This window comes from Panthera tigris, chromosome D4, assembly GCF_018350195.1.
Source record: "Panthera tigris isolate Pti1 chromosome D4, P.tigris_Pti1_mat1.1, whole genome shotgun sequence".
Lineage (NCBI taxonomy): Eukaryota > Metazoa > Chordata > Mammalia > Carnivora > Felidae > Panthera > Panthera tigris.
The window spans coordinates 70,442,432-70,462,539 of NC_056672.1; the positions used below are offsets into that span (position 1 = coordinate 70,442,432).

At 39.4% G+C, this 20,108-nt stretch overlaps 1 protein-coding gene across 1 annotated transcript in view; it reads right to left on the minus strand.

The window, feature by feature from the left end:
• Positions 1 to 20,108, minus strand: part of SVEP1 (sushi, von Willebrand factor type A, EGF and pentraxin domain containing 1) — a 201,310-nt gene that overhangs the window by 31,436 nt on the left and 149,766 nt on the right. The window contains exons 37-40 of the mRNA XM_042963841.1: positions 14,283 to 14,955; positions 9,533 to 12,324; positions 7,360 to 7,585; positions 4,692 to 4,847 (exon numbers count right to left, since the gene is read on the minus strand). Of these exons, the coding sequence (XP_042819775.1) occupies positions 4,692 to 4,847; positions 7,360 to 7,585; positions 9,533 to 12,324; positions 14,283 to 14,955 (3,847 nt within the window). The remainder of the gene's footprint in view (positions 1 to 4,691; positions 4,848 to 7,359; positions 7,586 to 9,532; positions 12,325 to 14,282; positions 14,956 to 20,108) is intronic.

The following is a 20,108-nucleotide window of genomic DNA, read 5'->3' on the forward strand; positions in this document are numbered from 1 at the left end:
AAGTGAGGGGACGGGAGAAACAACTATCACGTACCTGGGTGTCAAAAGTAAGCCAGAGATGCAATACTTATATAAGAGAAAACAGACTAAAACAAAGACTGTAATGAGAGACAAAGAAAGACACTATATAATAATAAAGGGGAAAATCTAACAAGAAGATATAACAATTGTAAATAATTATGCCTCCAACATGAAGCACCCAAACACATAAAATAGTTAATTACAAACATAAAGGATCTAATTGACAGTAATACAATAATAGTAGGGGACTTCAACACTCCACTTCAATCAATGGACAGATCATCAAAACAAAAAGTCAACAAGGAAACGATGGCTTTGAATGACACACTGGAACACATGGATTTAACGGAAATATTCAGAGCATTCAATCCTAAAATAGCAGATTAGGCATTCTTTTCAAGCACACATGGGACATTTTCCAGATCACATATTAAGTCACAAAACAAGCCTCAACAAATTCAAAAAGATAAAAGTCATACCATGCATCTTCTCTGATCACAACACCATAAAAACAGAAATCAACCACAAGAAAAAAATCTAGAAAAAACACAAATACATGCAGGTTAAATAAAATGCCTTAAACAATGAATGGGTCAACTTGGAAATAAAAGGAGAAATAAAAAATACAACGAAACAAATGAAAATGAAAACACATCAGCTCAAAACCTCTGGATGCATCAAAAATGCTTACGAAGAGGGAAGTTTATAGCAGTATAGGCCACCTCCAGAACCAAGAAAATCTCACATAAACAACCTAACCTTACACCTAAAGGAGCTAGAAAAAGAACAACAAGCAAAACCTGAAACCAGCAGAAGGAAGTAAATAATAAAGATAAGAGCAGAAATAAATGGTATAGAAAATGAAAAAAATAGAACAGATACATGAAACCAGGAGCTGGTTCTGTGAAAAAAAAATCAATGAAATCCACCTAGCTAGACTTATCAAAAAGAGAAGAAAAAGGCCTCAGAGACATAAAATCACCAATGAGAGAGGAGAAATAACAAACAACACCACAGAAATACAAATATTTTTAAGAGAATATTATGAAAAACCATATGCCAAAAAACTGGACAACCTGGAAGAAATGGAAAAATTCCTAGAAACATAGAAACTACCAAAACTGAAATAGGAAGAAATAGAAAACTTGAACAGACTGATAGCCACCAAAGTCCAGGATCAGATGGCTTCACAAGTGAATTCTAGCAAACATTTAAAGAAGAGTTAATACCCATACTTTCTCAAAATATTCCAAAAACAGACGAGGAAGGAAAACTTCCAAATTCATTCTATGAGGCCAGCATTACCCTGATACCAAACCCAGATAAAGACATCACAAAAAAAGAGAACTATAGGCCAGCATCTTTGATGAACATAGATGCAAGTATTCTCAACAAAGTACTAGCAAATCAAATGCAACAACATGTTAAAAAATCATTCACCACAATCAACTGGGATTTATTCCTTGGTTGCAAGGATGATTCAATATTCACAAATCAATCAACATGATACATTGTATCAGTAAGAGAAAGGATAAGAACCATACGATCTTTTCAATAGATACAGAGAAAGCATTTGACAAAGTACAACATCCATTCACAATAAAAAAAAAACCCTCAACAAAGTAGGTTTAGAGGGAGCATATCTCAACATAATAAAAGCCATATATGAAAAACCCACAGCTAACATCATCCTCAATGGGGAAAACATGAGAGCTTTTCTCCTAAGGTCAGGAAAAAGACAAGGATGTCCACTCTTACCACTTTTATTCAACATAGTACTGGAAGTCCTAGCTACAACAATCAGACAAAAAGAAGAAATAAAAGGCATCCAAACTGGTAAGGAAGAAGTCAAACTTCCACTGTTTGAAGAAGACATGATACTCTATATAGAAAACCCAAGACTCCACCAAAAAACTTCTAGAACTGATAAACAAATTCAGTAAAATCACAGGATTCAAAATCAATCCACAGAAATCTGTTGCATTTCTATACACCAATAATGAAGCAACAGAAAGAGAAATTCAGAAAACAATCCCATTTATAACTGCACCCAAAATAATAAGATACTTAGAATAAAACTAACCAAAGAGGTGAAAGACCTGTACTCTGAAAACTATAAAACACTGATGAAAGAAATTGAAGATGACAGAAAGAAATGGAAAAACATCCCATGGTCGTGGATTGGAAGAAATAATATCGTTAAAATGTCTATAATACCCAAAGCAATCTACACCTTTAATGAAATCCCCATCAAAATACCAACAGCATTTTTCACATAACTGGAACAAATAATCCTAACATTTGTATGGAACCATAAAAGACCCTGAATCGCCAAAGCAATCTTGAAAAAAAAAAAGCACAGCTGGAGACCTCACAATTCCAGACTTAAGTCACATAACAAAACTGTAATCATCAAAACAGTATGGTACTGGCACACAAAAAAAGACACACAGATCAATGAAACAGAACAAAATGCAGAAATAAACTAACAATTTATGGTCAACTACTCTTTGATAAGGCAGGAAAGAATATCCAGTGGAAAAAAGGCAGTCTCTTCCACAAATGGTGTTGGAAAAACTGGATGGCAACATGCCAAAAAATGAAATTAGACCACTTTCTTGCACCATACACAAAAATACATTTAAAATGGATTAAAGATCTAAATGTGAGACTTGAACCATAAATTCCTAGAGGAAAACATAAGCAGTAGTCTCTATGATATCATTCATAGCAACATTTTTCTAGATAGGTCTCCTCAGGCAAGAGAAACAAAAGCAAAAATAAACTATTGGGACTACATCAAAATAAAAATCTTCTACAGGGGTGCCTGGCTGGCTCAGTTGGTGGAGCATGCAACTCTTGATCTTGGGGTTGTGAGTTCAAGCCCCACGTTGTATGTAGAGATTACTTAAAGATAATAAATCTTAAAAAAAGAAAAGCTTCTGCATAGTGAAGGAAATAATCAACAAAACTAAAGGGCAACCTATGGAATGGGAGAAGATGTTTGCAAATGACATATTCGATATAGGGTTAGTATCCAAAATATATAAAGTACTTATATAACTCAACACATCCAAAACAAATAACCCAATTAAAAATGGGCAGAAGACATGAACAGACATTTCTCCACAGAAGACCTACAAATGGCCAACAGATACATGAAAAAATGCTTAACATCCCTCACCATCAGGGAAGTGCAAATCAAAACTACAATGAGATATCACCTCACACCTGTCAGAATGGCTAAAATCAAAAACACAAGAAACAGCAGGTATTGGTGAGTTTGTGGAATGGAACGGAATGGAATATTAGCCATAAAAAGGCTGAAATCTTGCCATTTGCAATGACATGGATGGATCTAGGGAGTATAATGCTAAGCGAAATAAGGCAGTCAGAGAAAGACAAATATCATATGATTTCACTCATATGTGGAATTTAAGAAACAAAAAAAATGAACAAAGGGGGATAAAAAGAGAGAGACAAAGCAAGAAACACACACTTAGCTATAGAGAACAAACTGATGGTGACCAGGAGGGAGGGAGGTGGGGGGAACAGGTGAAACAGGTGATGAGGATTAGGAGTGCACTTGCCATGATGATCACTGGGTGATTAAAATAAAAACTTAAAAAAAAAAATGCAGCTTTCCCACCAAAGTAAATAGGAAGACAGAGACGCTGCTGATGGGGTTTTAATGTTACAAACCAGGAGTGGTCTTGCGACTAACTTGGTATTCAGCTAGAACTGCTCTGAGGATTTTCAGGCCACACCTGCCAGGTGGCAACCTAGGATCTCTACCAAGAACTCTCCAAAGTATTTAAACCCATTGCTTGAGGAAATCCTAGTTTGCGTACGTCAGTCCCTATGGTTACCTCCCCACAGTGACAGATGGCCTGGCCTGTTACACAGTAGGATTTAACAAGAGGCCAAAACACAAGTTTAAATGGCCAACTAAAGTAACAATAAAAGTCTTGTGGCTGGTATACTAGTCTCCTATTCCTTTTCATGGCTCTGATTCTTTTGTAATTTGAGACTTACTTTGTTTTTTTAAAATTATAAGTCATTTAAGAAAATTAAAAAATATGTTTTTAACGTTTATTTTTGAGAGAGAGTGTGTGAGCGGAGGAGGGGCAGAGAGAGAGGGAGACACAGAATCCAAAGCAGCCTCTAGGCTCTGGGCTGTCAGCACAGGCCTGACGTGGGGCTTGAACTCACAGACCGTGAGATCATGACCTGAGGTGAAGTCGGACGCTTAACCGACTGAGCCACTCAGGCTCCGCCCCCCAACTTTTTTTTTTAATGTTTATTTATTTTTGAGAGAGAGAGAAAGAGAGACAGAGTGCAAGCAGGGGAGGGGCAGAGAGAGAGGGAGTCACAGAATCTGAAGCAGGCTCCTGGCTCTGGGCTGTCAGCACAGGGTCCAGCATGGGACTTGAACCTGTGGACTGGGAGATCAGGACCTGAGCCAAAGCTGGATGCTTAAATGAGCCACCCAGGCTCCCCAATTATAAGTCACTTCAAATATTTCTTGGAAAGTGTTAGGATGTAAGGTAACAAAGTATAAAAATATCTTTTAGGACCAGAACCAGTGAAACAAATTGGTATTATACTAAAAATGTTCCCAGAATACTCAAAAAACAAATTGATTCTAGTTAAACAATTTGTTCACTTACCTCTAATTCATAGCCAGGTTCACACTGATAAATAACTGTGCTTTCAAAAGTAAATTTACTGCCAAACACGAACCCATGTTCTGGACTTTCAGGTTTCCCACAAGAAACTGGACTGCAGGATTCATCAGAAAACGGTGGCTCCCAGGTGCCATCAAGCTAAATGACAAATGACAGATTAGAAGTTACACTTAAGAGTTAATATGTATGAATGAAGTTTGCAAATATTGGCAGAGCAGAATAATCCCTAAAATGATGATCCCAGAATTTGGTTCTACTTCTGATACGTATAGTCTGTGGCCTTAGAAAACACACATTAGTTATTAGATGCCCTTGTTAGTTATCACTGAACAATTTTAGACATTTCTCAAACACATAAAACAAGCATTTTCTTCCTAATAGAAACCATTAAAATATCAAGAACGCCAAGAAGTGTGTTTTCATTATGATGCATGAGGACTGGATGGTTGATACAAATATTCCAGGGCATCCTTATATCCTGATACCAATCTATCATCACTTTTCACTTTATTTCCCACTGCCATGGTCAGAGTGAACATTTTTCAACCTTCTATTTAAGTGAAGTGAGGCATACACAGATGTTTCCCTTAAAGACTGTTATTCTCTTGCTAATATTCTTCTCTTTTCCTTGAGGAAACAGTGCATGAGCTCATTAACAGTCAATAACAGGACTTCAGGCTAAACCCTTTATTCTATGTATGAGGCAGAATTAATTTTATACGTATGTCTGCCTCATAGTTAACCATTCCCTTAGTGTCGGAAGTGTTAGTTGTATCTAATTTTTCAATACTATGAATGGTGCTTCAATAAAGATACCTTTTTGCATAAATTGTTCTGGGTATTACTATTAACTTTTAAAAACTACACAGTACTGTTTTCTTTTGATACATCTGAAACCTGTTTTGGCATATTTTAATCCCCCCCCTCATTGGTTACTTCATTATATCAGAGTAATTTGTTTACTAATGATTCCTTTCTCCATGGACTTGTGGTGACTCCTTTATCAAGATGTACTTGGATTTATTTCTTCCGTTCCACTCATTTTCCTTTCTGCTGAGTCTACACCAATACCACACTGATAGGACCTTTGTAATTCTGTAATAGGTCATCATTTCAGGAAAGGCTGGACCTCCTGTACTCATGTTTCAAACTTCATAGTGATCTTCTCATCCATTTATTCTATGAAGGACAGAATCATTTTGCTCTATCAAGATAAAATATTTATAGGCACTGAACATAGCGTTACACAATTTGTGCATCTAAACACTTATAAAGGGTCTATTCTACCTTTCGGACGAAAATTCAAACCCAAAACTCAGTTGTGTGAGGGTTAGGGGTCATACCTTGTGTAGAGAAAGTGAGGAGGGTTGTCAAAAATAAATTACCGATTCAGAAAAAAAGAGCACAGTCACCAGTGTTTGGGGTCCCACAGGGCACATGGAGGGGCACTCGATTGTTCACACACCCAACCTGGAGAAGCTCTGGGAGAACATTGAATTATTCCCTTAAACGTGGTGGGACGAATTTCCCATTAGCTTATTTCAAACAGTTCAGGGTCTTTGAAAAAGCTTCCCCTCAAACTGCTTCAGTTCTAAATCTAAAAGGGATAATCTGGAAACGATACCAATTTTGAGAGCGTGGTACCCCCGCCAGTCATCTGGCCTGCTTCCTGTGATGTTCCTGTTTTTAGGTTTGGCAGAAACCAATCACTGAGTATGCATGACTTACAAATGGAAAACTGGGAGGAGAATGAAATAGTTCTTGAGTCCCTACTAAATGTCAGGCATGTACTAGATGCTTTATTAACATTAATTAAATCCTTGCAATTACTGATTTACAAATAAAACAAGTTGGGGGAACATAAGGCCACAGAGCCTATAAATACTGAGATGCAGTTCAAAGGAATGTTTAAGGTAAAACTTATTTCTAGACCATGCAGCCTGCTCCCCACCTTCAACTCCTCCCTCCCCCAACTCCAGAAACAGAAGAATATATCAATAACTCATTTTATTTTTCTTTCTCTGGCTCATCTTATGGAAGCTAAGAGAAGGGGATGTGCTAGGAATATCTTCTATCTATGGTGTTGATCTAGGCCCTTTCCCCCATTAATTCTCTAGTTTTTTGTTCTAATCATACAAGACACACACTGTTATACACATTTTTTTTTCAAATAAGGAACTTGAAGCTTAGGCATTTTAGGTAACTTTCTTAAAGTCATACAAGTAGTAGGTAGCAGAGACAGCATTTGACTCTATTGTTTCTGCGACTTTTGTTTTTTCTACTAAAACTAGAGACATTTGCTCTCAATCAGGGCTCAGTTCCCACACAAAGACACTCTTTACAGGATTTATGTATGAGCCACCTGACTTATGGTTAATTTTTCATGAATATTTTGTTATAGATATTTGAACGCTTTATCTAACTTTGGCACTTTTTATCTACTCTTGGCATTTTCTTAGTTTAAAAATGGGAATATTGAAAAGAAAGATGCTTTATATTTCTACCAAAAAAACTTCTCAAATTCTTGACACAATTGGAAACTTGAGACATTTTTTTTTTCAGGGCTGCAAAATACTGCTTGTGTGGACACACACACATTTAATATATGTAAATGAGTTACAAATGCATGTTCTAAGGCAGTGAATCTTACCTGACATGTTGATATGTTAACTCCCTCATAGATATACCCTTCTTCACAGGACACAGAAACTTGCTTATTCACACTGAAATCATCCCCGTGAACACGTATACGTGTTATATTTGCTGGCAAAGGACATTTTTTAGGACTGCAGGAGATTGTCTCAGGAAACCAATGACCGTCTTTCTGACAGGTGAATGTGTCTACAGTTGTATCCATCACGTAACCTTCTAGACATCTGGAATGGAAAAGCCAAATGAGTGTCTTAAAGAGAGTACAATACAGCTGGTGACTTATTCTTGGATTTAAGATGATGTTTCCAACACTCAGTGGAGATTTTATGTGACATATTAAAACTGAGTCAAAGCTCAAGGGAATGGCGCTGCCATGCAAAAAACAAAACAAAACAAAACAAAAAAACAACATAACGAGGACAATCAGATCAGTCCTCAGTTGTCCACGCCAAGGATTAACCAAGCCTACAGTTGATTTAAATGTTGTTGACATTATTTACCTTTCTTGCAGGTAATATTAACACTGAATTCACTTTTATTCTGAAAATAGCTAACAGTTCTAAAAATTCTAGACAAAGTCCAAAATAGACTCAGATATTAACAAGAATATGACATAATTAATATTTATTGGGTATCTATTTGTGCCAAGCACTGTTCTAAGTCCTTGATAGAGGGAATTTCTTTTAATCCTGAAAGGCAGATACTGTTATGTAACAAACGATGAGTTTGGTATTCAAACTCAAATCAAATTGGCTCTAAAATACTCTGATTTTTAGAATTTGCATTTATTTATTCAGCGAATGTTCACATAGCACTTATTAAATTCCAGTCACTGTTCTAAGTGCTCTACAAATATTAATTGATTTAATTTTAATGTCAACCCTATGGGTAGGTATGATTATTATCTTTATTCCCATTTGGCAGATGATGTGACTGACACCAGAGATACCCCAGGAAGTGACAGAGCTGAGATTCCTGCCTACGGAGTCTGGTTCCAGAGTCCGGTTCCAGAGTCCATGCTTTCACTGCCGTACTACGCTGCCGCTTAAGTTGAACCATTTAATGAACTAACATTGACTAGGTGGACATATATATTTTTTTAATTTCACAAATCACCAAGCTGGATAGGACTCACTTTTGCAAACTTGTAATCTGTTTACTACAAGATCTGAAACAACATCAACACACAGCAAGGAAGAACAAACAAGGGAGGTCTTGAGAAAGAGGTGATATCGGGATTTCTCAAGGTATCTCACACATCAACATCCAAAGAGAAAGCTGAAAATATATTTCAAAAGCAAGGGATAATTGTTGTTTTTCCTCTTGGTGCATGATATACTACTCTTTGGCTTTCTTGTCATTGAGGATCCTCCTGTGGGTTTATTCTTACCGCAATTAGGAGAAAAGGAAGGAGAAAAGGAAGGCTAAAATGCCCACAAGAACAGTTACTGAATTATTAACATCTAAGAAGCCGATATGTGAAAGATAAGCCATAACTCCTTCACAGAAGTGAGTCAAATCTAAGTTGATTTAGAGGGTTGATATATTGAGGGACATTCATTCCAATAAAAAAATAATTTATAGATTTATTCTGTATTCTCTCATTTCTTTTTAAGAATGCATTGTAGATAGGGAACTTTACAGAAAAACTCACTATTTGTGCATTAAATGCTTAGTTTGTTCAAATTGTGAAGTCTGGAAGGCTCCTTACGATATCTCCCTATTTATATTGATCAGTGAAGGTATATGCTTTTTGACCTGAATTCTTCAGCTTTTGCCTAATATGTCCAATATCTGCATGTATGGATATAACCATAAAGTGGTATCATAAAGAAATTTACCAGCATGATGTTTAAAAGAAAAAAGAGCCTTGCGACTTAAGAGATAGGAAAGCTAGCTAGAGAATCTTACTGTTTCATGAAGATCAACAGAATATGATAATCATGATACTTGTATTAGGAACTACAATCTGAAAATGGAGTTTAGTTTTTATAGACAATGGACTTCTACATAATTATGAATAGAATAAGGCCAAGGGGTTAAAAACTTCAGTTTTGGGAGAGCAGTCCAGAGGTGGTATTTTCCCAATTTGCTAAATTTTTGACCGAGTGCTTTTTATTTTACCGCCCTCCAGCCTGCACCCTTTGGAGATTCTAGAGCCACGGTCTTACCTGAGTCTCACTTTACTTTCATAGGTGTGTGACTCTCCAGTTGCTACTGCATTGGCGACAGATGGGGGGGGTCCACAGGACAGGGGCTCACAGACTGGATAAGGCTGGCTCCATGTCCCCTTCTCGGTACAAATCAGATCTGAACTCCCTTGGATGACATACCCAGATCTGCAGTTGTAAGTTATCGCATTTTCCTCCAAAGAGCCGCTCTCACTGATGAATGCATTTGGTATCGTTGGGGGAGAACCACAAGAAGCGTGTTCACAGTGTGGGAAGACAGAGCTCCACTGGCCATTGGCTTCACAGGTGATTTCAGAAGCTCCATGGAGCTTGAAGCCTTTGAAGCACTGAATCTGGGTTGCCTTTCCACAGCCAAAATCTGTCCCGTTGACAGCTCCATTTTGAATTACTGGTGTGGAACACCTGCAAGGCAGGCAGGAAGGTGGGCTGCCGCTCCAGGAGCCGTTGGAAAGGCACCTTCTTGAAGGACTGCCATGGAGCTTATAACCAGGAAAGCACTGATACTGTATATGCCCCCCGTGATAAAAGGAGAAGCCATTAGAAAAGCCATGGGGAAGATCTTCAGGAGGGCCACAGTTGACTGGCTTACAGAAAGGAAACTCTGTATCCCAGTTGCCATCTGACTGACAGGTGAGTCTTGGAGCACCATGCAACACGTAGCCCTCCTGACAGTGGAACACCACTTCCTTCCCAAAGCCATAGTCCAAGCCATCCATCACTCCATTTGTCAACTGCGGTGGGGTAGCACATCTGACAGGCACACAGAGGGGAGTGGTTCCACTCCAATTTCCATCGGCAAGACAAACACGACTCCTGGCACCCTCGAGTAAGAACCCTACATTGCAAGTGTACTCAACCTCTTTTTGAAATGTATATTCATCTCCTTTCACCTGGCCGTTGGCTGAAACCGGAGGTGAACCACAGTCCACAGGGATGCAGATCGGCTCATTCCCATCCCAATTTTTATTTTGTTGGCATGTTCTCCTCTCGTTGCCATTCAACACATACCCAGGATTACACTCATAGAACACCACACTCAGGTAGGTGTAGTTGCTTCCTTTGACAGAGCCATTCATAACTGGATTTGGTTTTTTGCATGAAATGGCCTCACAGGTTGGGGAAGCACCACTCCACTCTCTATTCTGTAGACAAAGTCTTATGTCAGAGCCCACCAGAATGTGCCCAGGTTTGCAGCTATACTGTATAGCACTGCCCATGGTAGTCTCTGTAAAATGCAAAAAGCCATTTTCAGGAGCAACAGGCAAGTCACATTCAACTGAAATACAGGAAGGTGCACTGCCATTCCACGTTCCATCTTCCTGGCAGATCAGTATAGGGTTCCCCAAAAGTTCATATCCTGGATTACAGGTGTATGAAACCATGGTGCCATGTGGAAAGTGTGCTAAATGTGTAGTAGGAGATCCCTTTGTGTTTTCCCAGGATTTAGTCACTGCTCCCAGGTGATGAGGAGGGAGAGGAGTCCGATATGGAACTTCCATCAAGTCCTCTTCTTGGTCAAAATATCCTTGACCACCTTTGACCTTAGTACAGTCTCCAAAATCAATATGAGGAGGGAGACCACAGTCTATGGTTACACATGTTGGTATAGAGCCTGACCATCCTGACTCTTCACAGGTCTGCATGGCATGACCAGCTACATGGAACCCAGGAAAGCAGCTGTAGATGATCATGGCACCGAAGCTATAATCTGCACCCTCTACAAAACCATTTTCAATGGCTTGTGGGGGATTACAGTGGATCGCACTGCATGATGGGACATCCACATCCCAATCACCTGTCTCTAAACAAGTCAAGGCTTTGGGACCTTGAAGCCTGAAGCCTCGGTCACAAGAATATATAACGCTTTGCCCATAGTGTAGGTCTGTATAAGAGAATTTGCCATTCAAAATCTCCTTGGGTTTTGGGCACTCAATGGGTTTACAGGTGGGTTTTCCTCCGAGCCAGTGACCATTTTCTCCACAAAGGGTGGTAGTATTTCCCACCAACTCATAGCCTGGCTTGCAGGTATAGAGAGCTGTGCTGAGATAGGCAAGACCTTGCACATCGATGATGCCATTGAGAATTTCCTCAGGTTGGGGACATTCCACTGGGACACATTCTGGCAGTGGGGAACTCCAGGTACCATCAGCTTGGCAGGAGGTGGTAGGATTCCCTCTTAGGAAAAATCCATCCACGCAAGAATACTCGACAGTACTTCCAAAATGAAGACTGGAAGAGGGAGCGGGGACACCAAAGGGAATTAGGGGAGGTGGGAGGCAAAGAACCATCTTGCAAACAGGAAAAGAATCATTCCATTGTTGTGATAGCAAGCATTTCAGGACAGGGGGGCCCTGAAGGGCATGTCCTTCTTTACAAGAAAATGTCACCATTCCTACTTCACTAGCTAATTCCTTCAGGACGAGCTGGTTTTCCAAGAGGGGTGGCTCTGGGCACCTGGAAGGCACACACTTCTGGTTTGGCTTCTTATTCCATTTGCCAGATTTCAGGCATGTCCAAGAATGATCACCAATGAGCTCATAACCCTCATTACAGAAAAACTGAACCTTGGACCCTACTTCAAAAATTTCTCCTTTCATGTAGCCATTCTGGATTGGGGGAGGTTTTCCACAGTTGAGGGGGATGCATGACAGAGGGGATTCACTGTACCAGTGGCGATTGGCTTGGCAAACAAATACAGGACTTCCAACTGCTTTGTAGCCTGGATTACACTGGTATCTTGCTTCACTCTCAAAGATCCTGCCAGTTGCATGCTGTATAACAGGGAGAAAACAATTAAGCACAGTTTGCATAACAAATCATATGGTTGACTAAATACTGTGAATAATAATTTAAAAATTAAACTAAAAATACCTATGTTAAAATGAATCCATTAAGGCATAAGCAAATATAGACTTCTGTTTTTTTTCAATAGGTCCACTCTATTTTTAATAAGCGAAAAGGATAGGTCAAATTAGGTAATCTCTATTGCAGAAATTTTTACCATAGGGTTGAGCCCATAATTGGTAAAAGACCAACCATTTAAAATTGATGATTTGATGGAGCACTACCAAAAATTATAAATTACTTACTTCAAAAAAATCTTGCTCACCAAAGCAATGCTGGAGTGTGTTGCTTTAATCACAGAAAAGGAAACATACACATACAAACATACATCTATTTGTTAATGTTGTTAAAAAAGAAGCAAACAAAATATGTTTCGTGGATATATTCCTAACAGTACCATCAGAGTTTTTTGTGCTCATTCTTAACATACTTCAAAAAAATTGCTGCTCTGAGGATGGGAAATAAAAAAGTAATACTTCATCTTTTAAACAGAAAGTTAATACTCATGATCTCAACATTTAAATAAATAAGTGCTTAATATAAGAACAAGTCCTTTTCTTTTCCTTCCTTCCTTCCTTCCTTCCTTCCTTTCTTAAAAAATGTTTAAGTAGGCTTCACACCCAGTGTGGAGCCCAGTACAGGGTTGAACTCATAATCCTGAGATCGAGACTTGAGCTCAGATCAAAAGTCAGACACTTCACTGACTGAGCCACCCAGGTAACCCAATAACAGATCGTTGTCAGGCAGTACGGAAGACGAATTAGTTATGAAAACTTTAAAAGGATTATCATGGTAATGTCTAGCTTCCACGCTACAGTGAATTTCTCATTCTAGTGGACGTAATTATTTGTTTTGTGGATTTATTTCTTGGGCACCCACCCCCATGCACATAAGCACCATACCATCAGAGGCCTAAGCTGTGTTGTTAAATACCAGCTTTCCGATGCTTACCTGGCACCTAGTAGGAGCTCCAGAGATATTTGTCAAAGAAACATATGAAGAAAGCTCCCTTATCTTATATACACCCTCTTCCAATGGAATGCTAATACAGCTGAGCAAAGGTGTCAAACAGAAGGTTGTTACTGTTGTTTTAGAATATAAAGGAGAAAAGGTATTATGTATGTGTGGGTTTTTACATAGTGTTTAATTAGAATATTGTCTCTTTAAAATGGCCCTTGATTTGGGGAAATAGATCCTCATTACTGTTTTCTTTTTTGTTTAAGTAGGCTTCATGCCCAGTGCAGAGCTCAACATGGGGCTTGAATTAATTACCAGGAGATCAAGACCTGAGACCAAGAGTCGGACGCTCAACTGACTGAGCCACCCAGGTGCCTCTTATTACCATTTTCTTGATGGACTTCATGAGAAGGCACATATTAATATGAAAGGAAGATATGTGTGGATCTGAGAGAGCTCTTTGTCCTGGTGAATCTACCGTTGGGTCCACTGAAAGAAACTGGCAGAAGCTGCATTATAGTGAATGGGTGGTTCACGCCATCTGCTGTTTAAAATTAGAAATGATACCAGATGTCTACAGGTTCCATTAGACCTTGTTTTCTACAAAATATACATCCATCTTGGAATAACTTCTTCTACAAAGCAAAACAATATTGTATTAAAATTGGTTTATTCTAACTTCATAGGACCAAGGTGTTGCTACAAAGCACTTCAAATGTCTCTACACCAGCAGAAGGTAGAAACTCTACATTAAAAGGATTCCTAACCTCTATCAACTTCTTGCCAATACTCACTACCTATAGGGTTAGCCACTTCTGTTTTTCAACAGTTAATTTGCTCAATGCCCTGCTTCCGAATCCCCGGTTAGCTGCAGTGGACTAGCTGTCAGTGACAAAAGCCACGAACTACTCACTCATCAGTCTCTTACCTCCAGAAAGCCATTCTCAACCTTAGGTGGTTCACTACAAGACACAGGGTGGCATGTGGGTGTGGGGCTACTCCACTGTCCTGTGGCTTCACAGGTGCTCTTCTTCTCCCCTTTGATGTAGAACCCTCTGTTGCAGCTGTAAGCCACAATGGCTCCAAAACTGTAGTTTGATCCACTTGCATAGCCATTCAGGATGCTTGGTGGCTCTCCACACCGCACGGGGATGCACCGGATGGACATGGGGGAAGGGCTCCACTGCCCGCCTCTCAAACATTCAATCTTTGCTGAGGTGTTCAGTACAAAACCTTCTGTGCATTTAAAGCTCACAACTGACCCTGCTGCAAATTTTGCTTTGCTCACAGATTCCAAGATGCTATAGGAAACAGATGGAGGTTTTTCACAGAAATGAGCTATACAACGGGGCATGGCCTGACCTTCTGGGGGAACCCACTTGCCCTGGGCATTGCAAAGGAGCTGGGAATTGTCTGCCAGGCTGTAACCATCTGAGCAATAGTAGAATGCAATGTCTCCAAATAACCGATGGGCAGTCTCTGGAGAGGCGTGTTCCACGTTGGGGGGCTCATCGCAGGAGACAGCCAAACACTGCTGGTTACTTCCATTCCACTTGCCATTGGCCAGGCATTCAATGGTGTCAGGACCAGCGAGGGTATAGCTATGAGATTGGGAGGAAGGGAACAATAACTAAGCATAGTATTTGAGAAAAGGTATTTGCATCTTTGTATATTCTGTTTTTATTTTTTTATCATTTTTTTATCCTTCCAACAATGATTTTGCTTTCATTTGTTATTCTTTAAAATAGTATTTGCTAAGATGGAGGCATAGTAGGGGGACCCTAGGCTCATCTCGTCCCTCAAACACAACTAGACAGCTATCAAATCATTCTGAATAACCAAGAAATCGGCCTGAGGACGGACAGAACAAACTGCACAACTAGAGGGTGAGAAGAGGCCACATCAAGAAAGTGCAGAGACGGTTTGGGGGAGAAATGGATCACAGGTGCTGCAGAGGGGAAAAAGCCCTGGTGGCGGACAAAGGCGACAGAGAAAGCCCTCAGGGAAATGCACACAGAGAGTGCTTCCCCAAAGCGATTGGCTGGGAAAATGAGAGGGGCTGATTTTCGTGAGTTTTTGCAACCAGCAGGGCTTGAAGACTGGAGTTTTAAAGATCGGCAGGCGTGGCTGGTGTAGAGACCTGAGGACGCTGCCCTGCTCCTGGAGAGAAGGCAGGCAAGCGGCCCAGGGGCAGATGGCGCGATCTGAAGAACACCTAAGCCACACGAGGAGACTGTTTGCTCTTCTTGGACAGCATCCGTGGGAGGTGGCATTCACAGAGTTACCTCTGCAGGGACAAAACAGCCGGCATTTCTCCCCCTTGCCCCACAGCATGAATGCAGAGCCACTGGCAGTAAACAGCACAGCACCGACGCTGGCTGCCTGACCTTCTTACACCAGGTCCCACAGCCCCGAGCTCTGCTGCTACCGCCCTTCTTGGGCAAGTCTGCCCCAGCACCAATGCAGCGGGCTCCTTTCCCTTTCAGACCAGCACAAACCCCTGCCCACATCATGTCTTCTGACCAGAAAGTTCTGCAAGGCTTCAGCTCTAGTGGAGGTAGCATCAGGTCTTACTGAAAAAGCAGAGCAGAGCACATCTACTTAAGGCTCACTATACTCTGGCCAAGGACCAAACACTGCCCACAGCAGGCAAGGAGAGTCTCAGCAGATGACTGGCCTAAAGGACAGAGCAGCTAAAACATAGCAGCAGAGTATAATCAGCACACACCAGACACCCCCGGAAGCCCCAGGCCCTGGACACCATATGACCTCTTCTTCACAAAGCTGTTCCTCTCAGAAGCAGGAAACATAACAGGTTTTTCCAACACAGAGAAGAAGACAGAGCCAGACAAAATGCCAAGACAGAGGAATTCATCCCAAAGGAAACAACGTAATAAGGTCATGGCCAGAGAGATCTTATTGAAACAGATATAAGCAATGTGCCTGATGGAGAATTTAAAGCGACAATCATAAGGATACTTGCTGGGATTGAGAAAAGAATGGAAGACTTTAGGGAGGCCCTCCACAGAGATTAAAGAACTAAAAAATAAGCAGTCAGAAATGAAAAATGCAGTAACTGAGATTGGAAACAGACAGGATGTAGTGAACGCAAGGCTGGAAGAAGCGGAGGTACAAATAAGTGATCTAGAAGATAAAATAATGGAAAATAAGGAAGCTGAACAAAAGAGGGAAAGAATTATAGAACATGAGAATAGACTCGGGGAACTCAGTGAATCCATCAAATGTAATAACATTCATAAGAGTCCCAGAAGAAGAAGAAGAGAGAAAAGGGGACGGAAAATTTATTTCAGGAAATAATAGCTGAACACCTCCCTAATCTGGGGAAGGAAGCAGATATCCAGATCTAGGAGGCACAGAGAACTCCCACCAAAATCAACAAAAGGCAGGCCAACACCAATGCATATAATTAAATTTGGAAAATCTGGAAAAGCAGCGAGACAAAAGATGTCCCTCACTTACAAGGGAAGAACCACAAGGCTTGCTGGAGATTCTCAACAGAAACTTGGCAAGCCAGAAAGGAGTGGCATGATATAATCAATGTGCTGAATGGGGAAAACCTGCAGCCAACAATACTCTATCTAGCAAGGGTATCATTCAGAACAGAAGGAGAGATGAAGTGTTTCCCAGACCAACAAAAACTAAAGGGGTTCGTGACCACTAAACCAGCCCTGCAAGAAATATTGAAGAGAACTCTTTGAGTGGAAAGGAAAGACCAAAAGTGACAAAGACAGGAAAGGAACAGAGAAAATCTCCAGAAACAACAACAAATAATAACATGGCATTAAATACATTCTAATAATTATTCTGAATGCAAATGGATTAAATGTTCCAATCAAGAGACATAGAGTGTAAGAATGGATTAAAAAACAAGACCCATCTATATGCAGCATACAAGAGACTCATTTTAGACGTAAAGACACCTGCAGATTGAAAGTGAGGGGATGGAGAAACATTTATTGTTTATCACGCAAACAGGCATCAAAAGAAAGCTGGAGTGGCAACACTTGTATTAGAAAAACTAGATTTTAAACCAAAACCTGTAACAATAGATGAAGAAGGGCACTTTATCATAATAAAGAGGACTATCCAACAAGAAGATCTAACAACTGTAAATATTTATGCCTCCAATATGAAAGCACCCAAATACATAAAACAGTTAATGACAAACATAAAGGAACTAATTGACAGTAATACAATAATAGTAGAGGACTTTAACATTCCACCTACATCAATGGGCAGATCTAGACAGAAAATCAACAAGGAAATAATGGCTTTGACACACGGGAACAGATGGATTTAACATATATTCAGAACATTCCATCCTAAAACAACAGAATACACATTCTTTTTGAGTGCACATGGAACGTTCTCCATAACAGGTCACATATAGGCCACAAAACAAGCCTCAATAAATTCAAAAAGACTGAAGTCATGTCATGCATCTTCTCTGACCACAACACCATAAAAATAGAAATCTACCACAAGAAAAAGATCTGGAAAGACCACAAATACATAGAGGTTAAATAACATGCTACTAAATAATGAATTGGTGAACCAGGAAATAAAAGAAGAAATAAAAAAAATATAGGAAAACCAAAGGAAATGAAAAAACATCAGTTCAAAATCTTTGCATCAAAAGTGGTACTAAGAGGGAAGTTTATAGTAATACAGGCCTACCCCAAGAAAGCAAGAAAAATCTCGCATAAACAACCCAAACATACACCAAAAGGACTAGAAAAAGAACAACAAACAAAACCTAAAACCAGTAGAAGAAAGGAAATAATAAAGATGAGAGCAGAGATAAATGATATAGAAACTCAAAAAGCAATAGAACAGATCAATGAAACCAGGAGCTGATTCTGTGAAAAAAAAAATCAACAAAATTGGTAAGCTTCTAGCCAGACTTATCAAAAAGAAAATAGAGAAAGGACTCAAATAAACTCACAAACGAGAGAGGAGAAATAACAACCAATACCACATAAATACAATTATAAGAGAATGTTATGAGAAACGATATGCCAACAAATCTGACAACCTGGGAGAAATGGATAAACTACAATCCTACAAATCCTACAAACTTATAAACTACCAAAACTGAAACAGGAAGAAATAGAAAACTTGAACAGACCAATCACCAGTAAAGAAGCTAAATCAGGAGTCAAAAATCTCCCAGTGAACAAAAGTCCAGGACCAGATGGCTTCACAGATGCATTCTATCAAGAGTTAATTCTATTCTCAAACTACTCTGAAATATAGAAGAGGGAAAACTTCCACATTCATGCTATGAGGCCAGCATTACCCTGACACCAATAAAAACTCCACTAAGAAAAATTCCACTAAGAAAGAGAAACACACAACAACATCCCTGATGAACATGGATGTAAAAATTCTCAATAAAAAACTACCACATTGAATCCAACAATACATTGAAAGAATCATTCTCCAGGATCACTTGGGATTTATTCCTGGGTGGCAAGGGTGATTCAGTATTTGCAAACCAATCAACAAGATACAGCACATTAACAAAAGAAAGGATAAGAACCATATGATCCTTTCAATAGATGTAGAAAAAGCATTTGACAAAGTACAATGTCCATTCATGACAAAAACCTTCAACAAAGTAAGGTTAGAGGGAGCATACCTCAACATAATAAAGGCCATATATGAAAAACTTACAGCTAATATCATCCTCAATGGGGAAAAACCGAGAGCTTTTCCTCTACAGTCAGGAACAAGGCAGGGATGTCCACTCTCACCACTGATATTTAACATTACAGGACGTTCTAGTCACAGCAATCAGACAATACAAAGAAATAAAAGGCAACCAAATTGGCAAGGCATAAGTCAAACAGTCACGGTTTGCAAATGACATGATAGTCTATATAGAAAACCCAAAAACTCCACCAAAAAATTGCTAGAACTGATACATGAATTCATTAAAAGTTGCAGGATACAAAATCAATGTACAGAAATCTGTTGCATTTCTATACATCAATAATGAAGCAGCAGAAAGAGAAATCAAGGAATTAATCCTATTTACAAACATACCAAAACCCACAAGATACCTAGGAATAATCCTAACCAAAGAGGTAAAATATCTATACTCTGAAAACTATAGAACACTAACGAAAGAAATTGAAGAGAACACAAAGAAATGGAAAAACATTCCATGTTCATGGACTGGAAGAATAAATATTGTTAAAATGTCTATATTACTCTAAGCAATCTGCACATTTAATGCAACCTCTATCAAAATACCACCAGCATTCTTCACAGACCTAGAACCAATAATCTTAAAATGTGTATGGAACCACAAAAGACCCTGAATAGCCAAAGCAATCTTGAAAAAGCAAAGCAAAGCTGAAGACATCGCAATTCCAGGCCTCAAGTTATATTACAAAGCTGTAGTAATCAAAACAGTATGGCACTGGCTCAAAAACAGACACATAGATCAATGGAACAGAACAAAAAAATCTAGAAACAAACCCACAATTATATAGCCAATTAATCTTCGACAAAGTAGGAAAGAATGTCCAATGGAAAAAAAAATCTCTTCCACAGATGGCTTTGAGAAAACTGGATGGCCATATGCAAAAGAATGAAACTGGACCACTTTCTTGCACCATACACAAAAATACATTCAAAATGGACTAAATATCTAAGTGTGCAACCTGAACCATAAAATTTCCAGAAGAAAACATAAGCAGTAGTCTCTTTGACATCAGCTGTAGTA